General features: G+C 40.4%; 1 protein-coding gene across 1 annotated transcript in view; it reads left to right on the top strand.

The window, feature by feature from the left end:
• The window catches only part of Sfmbt2 (Scm like with four mbt domains 2), a 203414-nt gene that overhangs the window by 143275 nt on the left and 42112 nt on the right, over nt 1-18027 (top strand). The window contains exons 10-11 of the mRNA XM_076831791.1: nt 3177-3259; nt 9177-9303. Coding sequence (XP_076687906.1) covers nt 3177-3259; nt 9177-9303 — 210 coding nt within the window. The remainder of the gene's footprint in view (nt 1-3176; nt 3260-9176; nt 9304-18027) is intronic.

Here is an 18027-nt window from a genome sequence, read left to right as displayed (position 1 = left end):
CACTTTTGCTGGTCTTTTCCTCACATATTTTTATATAAATCTAGTAATTCAATGTAAGCTTGCAGCAGTGTTCACATCTAAAGCATAACAACCATTTTTTCATTAGTGATTTTTTTCAATATGCTCTTTGCAATTTCATGCCTGCGTGACATCCTGTGCATTTGGATAAGTCTCACATCATTTCTTGTTGTTGAATGGAAAGTTATTACATAATCCCATAAGTATCTTAATGTATCACCCTTTCTCAGATTTTAGGGTCCTGTTTATGGGATAAGTTCTCAGAAGTGAATTTGTTGTGTTAAAGGACTTGGATATTTTTACTGCTGTTATCAAATGGTTTTTCAAAAGAATTGTCCATTTGCACAGTTGATGGTAATGTTTGTAAGTGGAGCTGGTTTATGACCATTCATTTATATCATGTGAAAATGGGTCATCTGCCTTATCCCTTTTGGACCTGGAACAGTTGGAACTTCATTTAGAATAAACACTGATAAAAGCTAAAATAACTCTAATGGTTGTGGTTCAACAGTCTCCCCTAGCAGTTTGTTGCAAATTTTAATAGCCTAAGGGGGTATATTGCCTTTTATTTTCTTCTCCCCTCTGCTATTTTCCTCCCTCCCTCCAGGTTTAAAACATGTTTTCCTGGCTACAGTTAAGCCTCAGTACTTCTTGTTCTGTCTTTGTTGATTAATGAGCATAATTGACCCCTGTTGTCTCTATTATACGATCCACAGCAATTTGTTTTTATGTAGCAGTTATTTTCTGAGCTGTCACAAAAAATGCCTTACAAAGAGAGCTCATTATCAGCCCAAAGGAAAGGAATTTTAAGTGATGAAGTGAATAAATGTCCCTAAGAGGAGGAGGAGGAGGAAAAGTCTAAGCCTTTTCAATGTTCAAGGAAAATAGTGAGTTTTGGGGGCAGAATCACTAATTATTGCCTAAACTGTACCCAGCAAGACTTGATTATATCTAGAAATTATTTGATTAAAAATGGCTCCCCACAGTCACTGTGGGGGCCTGGGCATATGCAGGGTTGAATGTAGACCCAGGCAAACATGGAACATGACATTAGAAGCTGGTGCAGAAAACCCAGCTAAATGTCTATATTTAGGAAATAGAATGACAGAAAGTTGGAAAGTTTTATCTGAATAGATATTTATTGTATTGAATATCCAAATGTGGTGTTATATCAGTATCAGAAAATGCTTTACTTTATATCTGTTTAGCACCCATGATTTCATGAACTCACAAAATTAACCAAGGAAGGAACAGAGGTCCAGGGAGGAGACACAGAAGAAGGTCTTGACCCTTACAAAGCCAGCCTGCCAGGCAGATGGGACCCTGGTGTTGGGGGCATTCACCTGGTCTTCATGGATTGAGCTGGGATGTTTCTAACCCTGTTACACTCTTCTCCTAGTAAAAGAAAAGAATTAACCACAAAGAGATGGAAAGAAAATCCTAGGGAGCAAGAGTAAGATCATTAGAAATGGCAGATCTGAGTCATAGAGTCTGACAGCCAGAGGGAGCCTTGTGTGAAAATATTCGAAGTACCTTAGTTTTGTCCCTTCCAGAAACCTCTGATGCAAGAGCCATTTAGCAGGAGGAGCAGTGTGAAGAGAAAAACTTTAGTGGAAACATAGGCAGAAGAACTTCAGGAACCACTTTGAAATTACCTGAAAAGAGAATATAGTATTTGGAAGTATCGTGTCACTTTGTTGAAAGAAACGAGTTGTCAGTCTTTGTAGAATGAAATAGATTTCTTAAGAAAAATGAGGACATTCCTGCTGCTGCTGGTCAGTGGGGCATGGGTGGGTCAGAGGTCAGTCTTTGGAACCAGAGGAGAGCTATTTTCTTGGTTAATAGCTCTCCCTGCAATCCTGGGCTGAGGGGTGGACAGTAAATTGAACTTAGCTAATGAAAATAACACTTTTGTTTTGGGAGCATATCTTTTTGTTTTGGCAACCATATCTTGAATTCCTTTAATAATTTCTGTAATTAATGAATCTCTGCACCTGTGGGGATTTAGTAACTTAAAGTCTCAACATGAAGTGAATCTACAGTGGTGGGGTTTATGACACTATGGATATGAGAAATTGGGGGACTAGTGTCAAAAGTGTACTTCAGAAGTCCCTGATGGATTTATCTTGCACTCACTTCAACTAATAAAGAAAGTACACCGAATCAAGTGTATGACAGTGACGTTGCTCACATTGTAGTTTAACCACCGTTGGTCTGTACTTCCCACCTCCGTCCATTGTTAACTGGAGAAGTTTAAGCACCTCACCCCTTTTCCTTGGCGTTGGCTCATTGGCTTGACTTGGAGGCCTTTTCCTCCCTGTCTGTCTTTCTCATTTTTTGAGCCAGGGCTGCTTCCCCTCATCTCCTCCCGTGTCTTCTGTGGTTGCCGTGATGGATACACACTGTGTAATTGCAACCCCCTCTCCTCCAGAAATGAAGTCAGTAAAAGAAAGAAAAATCACACTGTATTTAATTAAATTCAGTGCACGTGAATGGTCATTTCTCAAACCCTTTCCTTAGAATCTCCAATTTCCCCCCAAAGCTTCAAGCCAGAGAGGCCCATCTTTCCCAATTCTCCCTTTCCTTTGTCCTTGCAGTTCAGTTCCACGACATGGTTTATATTCTTCCTCTTCTTTTGTGTCTTTGAGGGCTTTGTCTCCTTGTTTGTCTTCTGCTCTTTCTTCATTTATTCTTTTAAAAACTATCTCCCAACTGTATTTGTTCCCAATAAATGCTCATTATTTCTTTGAAGATACTGAAAGTAAAGTTGCTGTGCTCTTGGCATTTATACAAGGGAGGTATCTTTGTCTGTTTCTGCAAAATGGATCTTAAGAATGTTCTGTGTCATTCCTTCTCTCTGCTGTTCTGTACCTGCCAGCAGGTGTCCCGCAGAGCAGCAGGTAAGTTCCCCCTTCTTCAGTGGGTTTCAGGTCCTGCATTGTGATGATGGCACTCCTTGCCTGTATTAGGTGTTTTGCGTTTTCCAAAATATTTCATTTGAGCCTCATGAAATCTGATGCTGTGAAGCTTGAGGACTCATCCTTCAGGACTTAGACTTGCTCCTCTTATGATTTCAACCACTGACCCATGCTAAGGTTCAGCATTTGTCTGGGATTTGGCTCAGCTAACGTTGGCTCTCTGTGTTTCATCATTCACAGGTTACTCCGGCCAGGACTTTGACTGGGCGGATTATCACAAGCAGCATGGGGCGGAAGAAGCACCTCCCTTCTGCTTTAGAAACGTAAGAAACTTTTGTCTTAGCTACTTTTTAAAATCATAGATGTTGTTCACAGTAAGTTTTATAATTTGCTTTCTATTGATGGACCATTTTGGAGTACTACACATGGAACGGAAGCATCACGGAACTTTTGTTTTTGAAAAGTAATCTTTCTTTCAGGTTGTGTATTTGTTAGGGTAATGCTGGGTTTGTAACAAATTGACACATAAATGTACCGTGTCTTGAACACATGAAAAGTCAATTTCTTGCTTAAGGAGGAGTCCACGGTGTTCCTGATTAGTGGAGTCTTGGGCTCCATTGGTCACTTGATTACAAGCAGGTAGGGAAAAAGGTTAGGAGCTGAGGTCCTGGTTCCAAGCACAGTGGCCTGGAACAATTCTGTTGGTGAGAATTGTCTCTGGACTGCTAAGTGAAGTCAAGAAATGGGTCCTGGGTTTCTTTTCCCAGCTGCCATTCCATGCTGTGGAAGGAGGAGGACAGATATTGGACAGCTACCATCTGTGCCAACATTAGATGTACACTTACCATGTATTATGATACATGGTAAGTATTTTTTTTTTGCTCTTAAGGCTTATTAAAAAATAATGTTTTTCCCCTTGATTGCTTTATGAAATACTCTGATTACTAGTAAGATTCAAGTTCAATAGTTTTGTGCTCTGCTTACTTTAAACTACTTATTCAAAGAGAGATTATTGGCATAATAATAGGATTTATATGACACATAAAGTAGCAATAAGTCGTAAGATGTGGTCTTGTAAAATAATCTATAAAATTATTCATTTAAGCTTCATCAACCTTAGGAACTATGACAAGGAATATGGAATATTATCTACCTTAAAAATGAAGTGTAAATAGATACCTGGTGTGTGTAACATACTGTTAGTGATGAACATTAATCTCCTAGGCTAAGAACAAAAGGTATAGTTCTCTTGCTTGGAACCTGTAGACACAGCAGTGTGAAGGAGAAACGTGTTTCTGAAGGTGCTGCTGACTCGTTGCCTCCCCTATGGTGATTTGACCGCCAGGGATCACAGAACAGGAAAAGTGAGAGGGGAGAGTGTTGGCTTACTAGAAGTTCAAAACTGAGCATATGTCAAATGCAGATTTTGAAAAATTAAGTGGGTCGATGGCTGGGTCAACTTGTACTCATAAATACAGAAGCAGCTCAGTGGCAGAGGTGGGAACTGGAAATCAGGGCCCCTTAAATGACTAACTGGCCTCTCCGCTGGCTGTCATTGCTTTCACACAGAATCGGTTTCTCTGTAGCAGTCAATGACTGTGTGGTATGTGGTCAGTGGGGACAGCTATGTGGCCATGCCCATGAGGATTGCAGCTGGGGAGGTCCAAAGGCTTCTTAGGTCAAGTATCGCCTTGCCTGACTTTTCTCCATGCTGCTGTCACTATCTCAGAATCCACTGGCCTGACCACCTTTCATTAGGACTGTGGACACACCCTGTATCACTCCCACGCCTGTTTGAGATTGTGCTTCTTACCTCACAAGAGAAATATTCCTTCCCTGATTCTTCTCTTTGGGAAGCAAATACATTGCCCCTGTTTCTGTGGTTAGGGAGCACCTCCACCATGACAGTGGTGCTCCACCGAAGCTTCTCTTTGTCCTTTGCTCTCATTCAGCCTGGAGTCCTTCAAGCGGCTTCTAATGGTGGAACAAGTAGCTACATCACCAGTTGACTTCTGAGCTGATCCAGGATTTAACTACCAATATTAAATCTGCTGTAATGAATTTGCTGCCGTGTTCATTAGGAATGCCTTTGTTTCTGGCTCTCCGTTTATTTAACAGACAGAATTGTTGTCTGCTTGTTGGCATATGCATTGCATTACTGGTACTTTGCTGAATTTGTTAGCTTGCTCCACGTGCTCCTTAATGGAATGCTTATTATGAATTCATTTTTTAATCACACATCTCATGTGTGCTGGAAGGGAGCTGGTGTGGAATTGGATGCATGGAAGACATTTCCCCCGGGATGTTTAACAATCAGAGGCAGTTAGGAAACGGATCGACACAGCCAAATGCTTAGTAAAATAAACTCATAGGTAACAGTTTTGCTATTGATCCTTTAAATTACCCTCAAGCATCGAGTTGAAGTGAAAATTGGTTGCATGGTTGTAGCTTTCCCTTATTAAGTAGAATAAAATGCATTTTAACTTACTTAGAGGTTTTTCAGGCAGCTATCGAGTTGTGTTATCAGAAAGAAGCTCAATACATCACATGTGTGGATGAGACAGGATGACTTGGAGAAAAACATAGCCCACCGAGAATATCTCTGGAAAGGGACAAATTGATCTTTTAACATACAATAGCTACTTCTCTTCAGATTATATGAAGATAATAATTTCATTTTTCAACTGAAGTTTAATGAAGGGCAGGTAATGATTCCTTTTCATGAGTCACAGAAATATGTAGTCTCTATGGCTTAATAGGAACCTGTTTACCTTAGTTTATGTACTTCAAACTAGATCTGTTTAGAGAGTATTACCCGTCCTATTATAACTTATCTTTTGCGGGGAGTACTGGGCTGGGGATTGAATTTAGGGGCATTTGACCACTGAGCCACACCCCCACCCCTATTTTGTATTTTATTTAGAGTCAGGGTCTCACTGCATTGCTTAGGGCCTTCCTAGATTGCCAAGTCTGACTTTGAACTCGCCGTCCTCCTGTCTCAGCCTCCTGAGCCACTGGGATTATAGACATGCACCACTCTGCCTGTCTATAATTTTTTTTAGTTGTCAGTGGACCTTTATTTATTTATGTGTGGTGCTCAGACCCCAACCCAGTGTCTCACACATGCCAGGCTCTACTACTGAGCCACAACTCCAGTCCTATTAGAATTTATAGTAGCTAATGATTGGGAAAATTTTCATATTTACTTAAAAATAATGTTAGGAGGGAGTTTTGCTTCGGGTATTGGCTGAGTGAGCTCATACTGAATTGACCCTCCTGTAGGTAGCAACTGGACACTGTACCAAAAACCCCATATGGGGGCAGTGGAGGACAAATCAGAATAGGCCATTGTGGTCAGGGGGAGTGGTCAGAAGGAAGCAGCAGTGTGGCCATTTGTCCCATTCTGAGAACAGCCAGAGTTGGTGAGGTGCGGGATAGCTACAGAGGGATGCAGACCTCACAGTCTTTTGCACTGGTGAAGCATATTGTTGAATTTGGGTGATCATAGGTACTGGAAGTTGAAAGGAGTTTCCCACGGGAACGGTCAAGAGGGGAAAGTGTAGATCCTGTGTGTAGTGCCCCTTTTCTCTTTGGTTGAATCATATCTGTGCCAGGATGAGGACAATTACATATGGTATCATCCCTCAGACCCCACTAGCCTAGATGAGGGCAAGAGAACAGGACTGAGAGCTTTCTGCTTCTCAAGACGGACTTTGAAAAATTGGCATCCTTGGTGAGAATATAACACAATCCACTGTCTCCATACCATAATGTTTATAATGTACAAGTTTCAATCCAAAGTTGCTCAAGACAGGGAAAGACTGGAAAATTGATTCATTTCCAATAGGAAAGATATACAGACCAAACCCAGCATGATCCGGATGTTGAAAGTAGCAGATAAATATTGAAAACCCTTCCTGTGACTATCTAAGCTCAGTGATGTGGAACATGGTTCTCAGTGTGGTCCCTATACCAGTAGCTGCAGGGTCACCTGAGTATTTGTTGGAAATACAAATTTTTTACCTCCACTTATAATCAACTGCATCAGAAACTGGAGAAGGCTCAGTAGTCCGCTTTTTCAAAAGCTGTCAACATGATTATGTGATATACCTTAAAGTTTGAGAACCATATATGTAAAGGAAAATATCCTCATTATGAATAAAAAGATAGGAATTCCTAAAGAAAAAGTAGAAAATACAAAAAAGAGAAATTTTGAATCAGGTGTGCTGGTACACACCTGTAATCCCAGTGACTTGCGAGGCTGAGGCAGAAGGATTGCAAATTTGAGGTCAGCCTAAACAACTTAGTGAGACACTGTGTCAAAATAAGAAAAAAAAAAAAATGGACTGGGAATTTAACTCAGTGTAGAGTGACCCTGATTTCAATCCTCGGTATTGCAAAGAGAGAGAAATTCTGTAACTGAGAAATACAGTACCTGCAATAATCAAAATTAATAGCAGAATGGAGATGATAAAGGAAAGAATCCATGACCTTGAATGTAGAAATTATCTGAAGAATAGAGAGAAAAAGATTGGCAAGGAGAAAAAATGACAAGTGAAATATCAGGTGTGTGAGGAATAAGACATGTATAATTGGAGACACAGTGGAATAAGAAAAAGCAGCACATCACCTAAGAAGCTATCCAGAAGACAAAGAGATGGGGAGAAAAATGCCCAGCATCATTGCTCAATAGGATAAACCAAGTATAAAACCACAGTGAGGTGCCACTAGATCCCGCAGAATGGCTAAATTGTGAAAAGCCTGCAACACCAAGTGCCAATGAGTATTTGTAGCAGTATGTTGCTGGGGGAATGTAAAATAGCACTGCCAGTTTGGAAGACAATTTGACAGTGCCTTAAATAATTAAACATTCATCTACCATGTGGTCCACAATCTGATTTCTTGAGAATTGAAAAATTAATGTTAATAGTTTAATTGCATCCTCCCACAACTCATTATTTTTTACCCTTGGGTATCTCATAATGTGGAGGCAGGATCTTCAAGTAATCAGTGTAAATGAAGTCCTATGGCTGAGCCTTAATCCAGTATGACTTAGTGAAGAGAAGTTGGGAGACAGACCTACAGAGAGGGAAGACCCCTGAGGACACAGGGAGAAGACTGCACCCACAAGCTGAGAACCTCCAGTCTCCAGGACCATGAAGAAATAATTCTCTGTGGTTTAAACCACTCAGTCTCTGGTGTTTTGTTATGGCAACCCGAGCAGCTTAGTGTACTTCCATTTCCACAAAATCTTGTATCTGAATGTTTATAGCAACTTTGTTCAGATTCACTGAATATTGGAAAGGGCTCCAGTGTGCCTTAACTGGCAAGGTATGTCTATATAAACTACTCAGACATAAAATGGAGCAGACTATTGACTCATGCAGTGACATGGGTGGATCTCAAATGCAGTTTTTCTCAGAAGCCAGGTTTTAAAGTCTCCACACAGTATGGTTCCATTTGTATGACACTGTAAGAAAAAAAAGACAAACTGATAGGAACTAAAAAGAGTTTGGTGATTGAGCATTGAGGAGGGACTGATTATCAAAGGGTCAGCACAAGGGAGTTTGGGGGTTGAAGGAACTGTTCTTTTTGTCCTTTGATTGTGGCTATAGACACGTGCCTTGTGTTAGTCTAACAGCCCTACCTTCAGGGAATAGCACACCCCAAAGAGTGAATTTTACCATAGGTAAAATTTCAAAAATTAATTTAGGAAGCAAATATGAATAAACAGAACAGAGGGAGAATAAAAATAATTTCAGATTTTAAAAACCATGGGTGGGTGGGGTGTAGATCCATCACCACTGTATTGTAAGACATGTTAAAGGACAGTCTTCAAAGAAAACAAGGCCAGGTGGATACTCCATGTGCCCACTTCAACAACCTCAAATATGCCTAAGTATGATTTTTAGCAAGGAATATAGGAAATCAGGAGAAATGATGTGTGTATCCGTGATCCCGTAGAAGTAAAGGCACATGCAGAACTGGGAAAAGTGTATTCATATCCTGATTCATTTATCAGGTGCCCACTGTTTGCCAAGCAGAGTTCTAGCTTCTGGAGTGCCAGAATGAAACATGCATGGTTCTTTTTTCACAAATGGGAGGAACAGTGAATGTGCAGACCAGCCCTCTTCCTGTCCTGGGATGAGAGGAGGGCACAAGTCTATCCCCACCCGACGTGCTCTGCCCTTATCTTCTGGGGTAGCTCTGGTCTCAGTGCCGGTTCTGTTTCTCTTTCAGACGTCCTTCAGTCGGGGTTTCACAAAGAACATGAAACTGGAAGCCGTGAACCCCCGGAATCCAGGAGAACTCTGTGTGGCCTCTGTGGTCAGCGTGAAGGGGCGGTTGATGTGGCTTCATCTGGAAGGTAGGCCCGGTTGGTGTGCATTCAGCAGAGCTGGGGCCTGTCTGGAGACAGCAGGGTGCAGACATTCACTCTCAGGGAGGAGGGTGGCGGATAGCGCGTGGCTTCCCCTGTATTTAAACAGATCTTAAATTATTCAGTGTTCTTAAATAAGTGAAACAAATCAAATATAAATTCACTCAGAGGCTCTCATCTTAACTAATAATTTTGTGAAATGAGATGCTGGTGAGATAATTATGTTTGGAACACAGTGGTCTTTTTACATCTATGATTATAAAAGCTAATGTCACAATTAAATTAATATGAGTCACTAAAAATGGTATTTGAGGTCTTGGTTATTATGAGAATAAAATTATATGTTTGCATTTTAATGTGAATAATACCCTTTACTTTAGTTTCTTCTGTGGACCTTTAATTTTTTTTCTCAAAATATTATTGGGGGATGACTTTCTCCCCAAATGGATAATAAACAAGATTTACTCTTATTTCTTCAGTGATGTTGAAATTGTTCTTTATAGCCACAGTTTATTTATAAGTGTTCATAAAATTCACAAAGCAAAATTTTTTTATTTTTTTTTTTTGGTGAATAGAACCTTGATCAGATTTTAGATTTAGGCAGAAGACCATGTTTTCCAGGTATATATTAAAATATATTTAATATCTAAGGTTCTCCCATCTTTTCCATGATTTCTGTAATTTTGGGGTCTTTTTAATTTAATTTCACAAAACTCAGTAGTTATTTCAAATATATATATGCAAAAGATAAGAACAGCTAATGAGTAGTAAAATATTTAGCTTTCCTGTCTAAGCATAGTTTAACTCTTATAAGTGCTGATATCACCAGTGGAGAGTGAAGTTTGGAGGGAAGGTCTAGAAATGGATCCTGATCTCTTCTCATCTTTATTTCCTTAGTAAGCAAGTCTAAAAATGCACAGAAACTTCTCAGATGCTCCTGCAAACTTATAAATATTGTAATAGATTGGAAAATGTAGAGAATGGTCATTTTAGATGTGATTGTGTTGTTAATTCCCAGAACATAGTTTAAAGCACTGATGTGGTTTAGGGTTTCACAATCAATGTGAAATAGATGGTAATTCTCAAAACATTGATTGCTTAGTGGATTTTTCAAGTAGAGCAGCTTCTATTTGGAATGAACAAAAAAGATAGACACAGGCAAAATAGTGGTATTTCTGTAGCAACTGGAACAGAACGTGAATGTCTTCATTGCTGCCTGTAGAGTTGAGTCATCTTCTGTTGGAGACACAAGATCCCTTCTGTGATTTCTGATCCCTAAAGCCAACTTGCTCTCTAGCACTGTGCTGAGCCATGGTAATAAGATCAGTCTTATTTGCATTATTAATTTGAAAACAAAAACGATAAAGTTAGAAGCCTATGTTTCATCATTATTACTTAGCACATTATGGTTCAAATTCTTTGGCAGTCTTTATTTATTTAGCAGTTTCTACTTTCAGTGTGCATTACAGCTGTTAATTACCTAACACAAACAGCACTGAGAGTGTCCTGATTTTTGTAAATGGAGAAACTAGCAAAGCCATTAAGATGTGCCTGGGGTTCATGTCTGCTGCTCTGTAATTTTCTCAGTTGTTTTATCCGCTAGGACCATAGAGCTTCCCACTTCTTAAAAAGAGTGCTGGCCAATGTTGAATATGTTTTTAATATTTTTTGATAGTATTTCTCCTTTTTGAATATAAAGTTCTGGTTTATAGCAAAAAAAAAAAGGAAGTCAGCTCACGTCAGTTCTTCTTACTCTCTGGAGTACTTTGTGCAGTAATGAAAAGGAGTTAACATTAGGAAACAGTTCAGAAAACAGATGATTCGTGTTTCAGAACTTAACTCATATTTTTAAAAAGGGTTTTGAACAATCTGTTGAATATTATATATTGCTTATTGAATATCATCTGGAATTATTGGTCAAAATCTTGCATCTGTCTCATCACTGAAAAAAACATGCACAGATAAGGTAAAATTCCAGTCTCACTGCTTGGCCTCGCTTGAGTTTCGTTTTGGGTTCTATTTTGTTTTTCACCTTTATTGAGAATTTGCCTTTTAAAGTGACAACTTAATGGTAGTTATTTCTTGTTATTTTATGTGTGTATTTATTTATTATTATTTTATAGGTACATATAAATAATAAAATTGTATATAATTTATATATATGTATATATTTATAATATATAAAATAACAATCCTGGGGCTAAAATGATAGGAATTCATTATGGTCACTTTGTGACTATTAAATTATTTTATATGATGATTATTTTTCTGATAATAGACCATTTATTTGACACTTAAAATTTAAAATGTACTTTTAACAATTTTATTCATTATTTTATGCATTACATTGAGGTCTTTTCAACACATGGCTTAACACTTTAGGTAATTAAAATGATCATTTCTCATTCATATTTGACTTTTCTTGAAGTTCATTCATTCATAGGTATCTATAAAGGATCTGTTGTTGAAAAGGAAGCAAGGAATAAAGGATCTGAGATTAAAGTTGTGTTATTTAAGTCCATATGGAGGAACTTTAAGCTCTGACACAGCATGCATAGGAAGGGCAGTGTGTGGTGCTGGGGGTTGGTGTTTAGGGACAAGGTGGCGGTTCTCTTATTTTTGCCTTCCGCTGTAGATACTCATGTCTACCGTCAGGACGTGATCGTGTAACGTGGGTCAGGGATGTTGCAGCAGTGCATGCTGGCCCCCATACCTGAGCCTCCACCTTCTCTCAACCAAGTAACTTCGGATTTGTTCCAGGTTGTTCTCTCATGGGACAGACATGGCACAAATGTTTCCCTCATGCTACAGGCTCTTTCTCTTCCATTAGGAGAGTTCCCATCACGGTGTTGCCTTCCTTAGCTTCTCTCGTGAGTTGCACTTTACCAGACACATAACTAAACACAGATGGAGTGTAACACTTATGCCTGGGACCAGAGGTGTTTCAGACTTTGGGTTTTTAAAAAAATTTTTAAATATTTCCACGTACATTATGAGATATCTTAGGGATAGGACTCAAATCCAAACATGAAATTCATTTATGTTTCTTGTACACATAGCCTGAAGGTAATTTTATATGTTCTTTTAAATAATTTCGTGCAAGAAATAGAGATTCCTGGTGTGGAATTTTCTACTTATGGTGTCATGACAACACTCACACGGTTTCTGATCTCAGGGTTTCAGATTAGGGATGCTCTGCCTGTGCATACACAGGCACAACTTCGTTTTACACTGCAAAGGAGACCCAGTGATTGCAGCCTGCATTTCCAGGGGTTAATGCAGTAGGTCAACAAGACCTTTGACTAGGTCAGATTTTTATCCATAGTTCCACAACAGAGAGATTTTATTGAAAAAAAAACCCAAACACCATTATTTTACTTTTAAATAATTATAGTAAAAGTATACGTGATGTAAAGTTCCTCATGTTAACTAACCTTCTAACCTTTTTCAAGTGTGTATTCAGTGGCATCAAGTATGTCCATGCTGTTGGGCCGCCATCACCACCGCCCACCTCCAGAGGTTCCCTCTTACAGAATTAAAGCTGCTCCCATGAAACTAAACTCCACTTCCTTCACCCCAGTTCCTGGCAACCTTCCTGCCAGGAACTGGGGTGAAGGAAGTGGAGTTTAATTTCTGCTTCTTGTTTCTCCGAAGTTACTACTCTAGGGACCTTGTATGGATGGAATCATACAGCATTTGTGTGAGGACACCTCTTTGCAGGATTTGCTACTAATAATGACGCTTTTATGTTTACATACTGTTAGTTTATATAATAACCTGTCATGTGGTCTTTTTGATTCTCAAAACCTGGCCACCTCATCAGCATGTAGGAGGCTTGTGGCTTAGTCAGGGTTAAAGAATTTGTTGACAGAGTGAAATGAAATGAAATCTGGAGAAAATAAAAAATTTTCATGATCAATGTTGGCAAAGCAATTCTAGAAAGTTCAGTCTATGAATTCATGCTTACATATAGCTTTAGGCGATACGTTTTTAGAGTCCAGGAATTGCATTGGTGTATCATGAACTTCACATTCCACATTGGCGAGCACAGTACATGTATGGCCCAGTGCCTGTGTGGTCCCTGATTTCTTCCAGTGCCATCAGGAGCATGTTGGAGCTCTCTAAGTCTGTAGGGTATTGGGGATGGTGCCGCATTCCTTTTCTCCACCCTTAAAGATTGGAATGCAGCAAGACCCCAGGCAGGAGAACATGCCTGCCCTGCCTGGGTTTCTGCACCTGTGTTCCTGGTAGGGATGGTGGGAGGCTGCTGGGGCTTCCTCCTTACGTCTATGTAAGAGAGTTAGTGCGTTCTCCATCTCTTGCTCTGGTTGGTTGGTTCTCTTTTTTTTTTTTTTTTTTTTAAATCTGTGATGCTTTCTTTTTCTCTCTTTTTTCTCTTTAAATCTCTCTGTTGTCATTGTGATCATCTCTGGAATATTTCCTGTCCTCTCAGCAGCATTTGATCTTCATTGGCCCTCTTTCAAAGTCTCTCCTCCTGTTTTTCAAGAATCCTGGGCCAGGCAGGTTTAGCTTCCCTCAGTCTCCCCTTCTTAGATGAGTTTTCTTGGCTTCACCTTCGTTCTTAGTTCAGGACTCTTCAAAGTCCTTTTCCTCACCCCTCTGCACAGCCTCACTTTCTCCGTGACTTCAGATGGCCACTCTGTCAACGAGTCCGAGTACCCCACACTGACAGTGAGCACATTCATCACCCCATCGTGTCCCCTGCAGATGCCTCCACGTGGGCATCGGTTTAAATACAACCCTGCCTCTGCTCCTCCTGACCGTCCTGCCTGGCTCAGTGGGACCATTATTCTACCCGAGTTAGAAACCATGAAGTCTTCCGAGTTAGAAGCTCTAAAATGATTTTTGACTGTTGCTCTTCCAGGACCCTTCATAACACATTTGTTACTTGGTCCTGATCTCATGTGTGTTGTCTTTTCACTACCACGCTGCAATTCAGGTCTCTATCCCCTCGCCCTCACAATCCCTTTGGTATCCTAACTGCTTCCTCTGCCATCTCCTTGGGGCTCTGAGTGTCATCTTTGTGAAATACACTCATGCCTTCCTAGTAATATTCAGTGAGAACATTTCTTACAAATTCAAGTCTAAATTCCATGGCATGGCATTTAACTGCCATGTGTCCTGGGTTGGGGGGAGGGTCTTGAGTTTTTTCTGAGTTCACCCAGTCTCTCTTCTTACTTGTACAGCTCTATAAAATGTGTATAATGACAAGACCTACTTTCCAGGACGGTCGTGAGATTGGCTGGGTGTGTTGAAAGTCATGGTCGGCATGTCATAGTAAGTCCTCAGTCAGTGGAAGTGGAGTGAGCTCAACTCATTTTTAATCTCCTGCCCCGAAGGAACCTGTGCTCCATCAGGAAGGACCTCTCATTGTGCCTTTAAGCTCCACGAGGTTGGTGTAGTGCTCTGAGCCATTACACAGGGCTCTTCCTGTATTAGCATCTCACACAGCAGTGTCGCTACAAGACATCGTGTGCGCTTTGATTACTAAATGTTCACTGAATAGACACGAGGAGTAAGTAAATGTGTGTTTCTGAACAAAATGCTGTTTTAAGATATAGCAGTCTCTGAAGAAATGCCGCTTTTCCAGTTGAATTTTGAGAGGGTGAGATATTTTACACTTTGAGGCTGAAATTCAAAAACCGCTTGATCAGTTTTTCCTTATGTTTGGCTTGGTTTCAATGAAAGACCCTCTACATCAGAATCCACTGGGGTCCTGCTAAAATACACATTCCTGAGGGGGCATCCACGTCCCTGGGAGCAAGGGCTAGGAATCAGCACCTCCAAGCCACCCTCCCTCATGAATTTTACACACAGTAGAGTTTCTAAACAACTCTAATAGGTCAAACAGGCAAGGTGTTTCAGCTGAGAAATACCTATTTGACCCAATCTTTTGTGTTTAGGAGAGGAGGGAAAATCAACGGCCTGTTATTAAGCCTTCCCATAATTTGTGAAGAAGTTAGGTAGTTAATAAGCATTTTGCATACATTTGCAAAAATGAGACAAGGGAAAGTAATTATATTTCAAGCCAGCGTGGGTGGTTTTAACATCTTTCAAAAGAGGTATGGCCTCTGGGAAACATTTGTGGGAGAAACTGCTTCCTCAGATTAGGCTGTTGCAGTATTACGTGGACAGATGAAAAATGTGACCCCAGAGCAGGAGCTGACTGGGGAAGAGATGGTTAATAGGACCACACTTGTTTTGTTGTGGCCAGGACCAGAGCTGGCTCTGGCTGTCTTCAGCAGGACATGAGTTATTTGTAAGGCTGTGGATGACAGGCTGGGGGCCTCACCTCTCCAGAGGTTTGACAGAGGAACCAAAACAAAGTTTGAGGTTCCTAGCTGCCATTGTGATGAATGTGACTTTTAGGTGACCACGTTCTCAAGACTCCAGAGCCCTGAAGAGAGAATCTGAACCTGTGCACCTTCCTGCAGAGACAGGGTTATCTGACTCTTTCTTCTGCTTGATATGGGGATTCTACACATGAGACATGGGGATCTCCTAGGAAGGAAACAGATGCTGGAGAGCCCCACTCAGGGGTAAGAAACTAGAACTACTCACCTCATGCCTTCTAAGGCTCTCAGGTAGATTGTCCAGGTTCAAATCTTGCATCTTCCACTGACCAACTGGATCATCTTTTCCTGTAGTTCAAGTTTGCTCATCTATAAAATGGAGATGAAAACAGACCTTATTTTTTTTAAAAAAAAGCATTGTTGTGAGGCTCAAACCTATGGAGAAATATGTGTCTGGTGTGCAGTAACTGCTCTAAGTGTTTGCTATTGTGGGAGTGTCTCTGGCTCTCTCCACCCACATGCACACACATGCACACACCCCACATAGACACCTTTTATTCCCTTCTCTTGTTTGCTCTCAGACCATCTTTCCTCTGATACCTTGATCTTGCCAGTTAGTTTTACCCGTGTCTTCTTCCTTAGGAGTTGGGCTCCACGGTTGACAAGGGGGTGCTCTGAAAGCTGACTGGTAATTTGGCATCTGTACAGGGAACAAGCCTGGCAGCGGCATGCAGGGTGTCCAGCACCCAGTCCTTGCTTTCTCTGGGACAGTCAGACCCACTTTTCATTCTCCTCAGGCTTCTCTTGTTCACTCCTGAGCCTGCATGCATTTGGCGTACCCTGTGAGTTGCAGTGGGAAGTTTACAAGTTGGCTCGTTCCCTTCGATACTCTCACTTTCCTTTCCATCCAGGCTTTTAAACGAGATGAAGAGGTTGTTCCAATTCCATTACCAAAGTAAATGAAAATCATTTTCCTTCCTCGAGGTTGACTCTGGGCCACTCTACCCTCCGATTTCTCTTGCCCATGGCACCTGGTAGTATCTTACTCTGGAGCCCATCCCCGCTTGCCCTCTCCTCTGTGATTTTGCTGAAAGTGAGGTAATTATATAACTGCATGGAGTCGGCTAGAATTGTGTTCCTGGGAACACACTGAAGTGTCCTTCCAGGTCATCTCCACTTTTCATCCTAACCTTCTGTCTAGAATAGGTCACTGACCTGAAGGCACTGCTCTGTGTCTTTGGTTGGGTTGATCTCTCATACAAAGCCTCTTCAACAGCAAGGACAAGGAGAACTTTGTCATTTGCTGAATTAAGAACAAAATCCTCTGAAGATGGGAAAAAGCAGGATTATTTTAAAGTTCCACTGTGATTCTCACAAAAGTCATATTCTTGTCAATTTATTTTGTGAGTGTAGAGTATCTTGTAGCAGTGCAATGATTCGTTGTTGTTTAGTTTTATTTTCTTTAATGGTAACTTTATCTTATTAGTCTGATCTCCGTGGCAATACCACATTTATGTGCAGGGTTCTTCCTTTCTTCTCTGGATATCTTTTGTTGTGATGTTGTCATTTTGGAGGTTGTGAGGTTGTGTCTGTAAAATAGATAAGTGGCAAAGGCACACAAATAGTAAAAGTATCTTTGGTCATATTCTCCGTCCTGCTCTGTGATTCGCTATTCCCTGGCAACATGGTTCCTTTCCCAGTGTTAGTATCTTGCATTTTCCTCCAGGTTTGTTTTATGGACATATGAATATATGTTACTTCCCCCTTACTAAATAGGTAAGCGCACACTCTGCTTGCATACTTTTTCTTACTTCATAATACATCTTGGAGATGTTTACATGTAAGTCTATACACAGGTTTCTCATTCTTTTCTATATCTGGGGAACATTCCATCATTTGGACAGACCCTACTTTTTTATACATTTTCCCATAGAAGAATATTTTCAGTTCCCTAATTAATTTTGAGATGAATATTGTGGATAAGATTGGACATGTGGAATCTGTACTGATAGGGTGCAGCTTAGACAAAGATTGAGTATGATCTTGAGTTATTCGTAAGGGATTTTTTTCCTATAAAATGATAAAAATGAATTGATCTTTAGTGACACATCCAGTTTTGCCTAGGTGCTTTGCATGTATCCTGGAATGAGCAAGGAGGAGCTTTGTGCTCATTTTAATGGATGATTTTGTAAGTTATTGGGTCCCCAACTTGGAAAATAATGATTTTTTTTAAAGATTATTCTGAATCTGGTCAGAGTTATCTAGGTTTATAAGGTTGATTCAAGGAAATAAGAATGGGATTTGAAAAGTTTGGGGGTTGGGAAAACTTTCCTGGTTGTTAAATCACCCATGTTTCTACCCACTCTCACTTAACAGATGCCTTCATAGGCTAGATTGG

Source organism: Callospermophilus lateralis, chromosome 13, assembly GCF_048772815.1.
Source record: "Callospermophilus lateralis isolate mCalLat2 chromosome 13, mCalLat2.hap1, whole genome shotgun sequence".
NCBI lineage: Eukaryota > Metazoa > Chordata > Mammalia > Rodentia > Sciuridae > Callospermophilus > Callospermophilus lateralis.
Note: the sequence above shows the minus strand (reverse complement) of the source record. Positions and strands in the feature narration are given on the sequence as shown.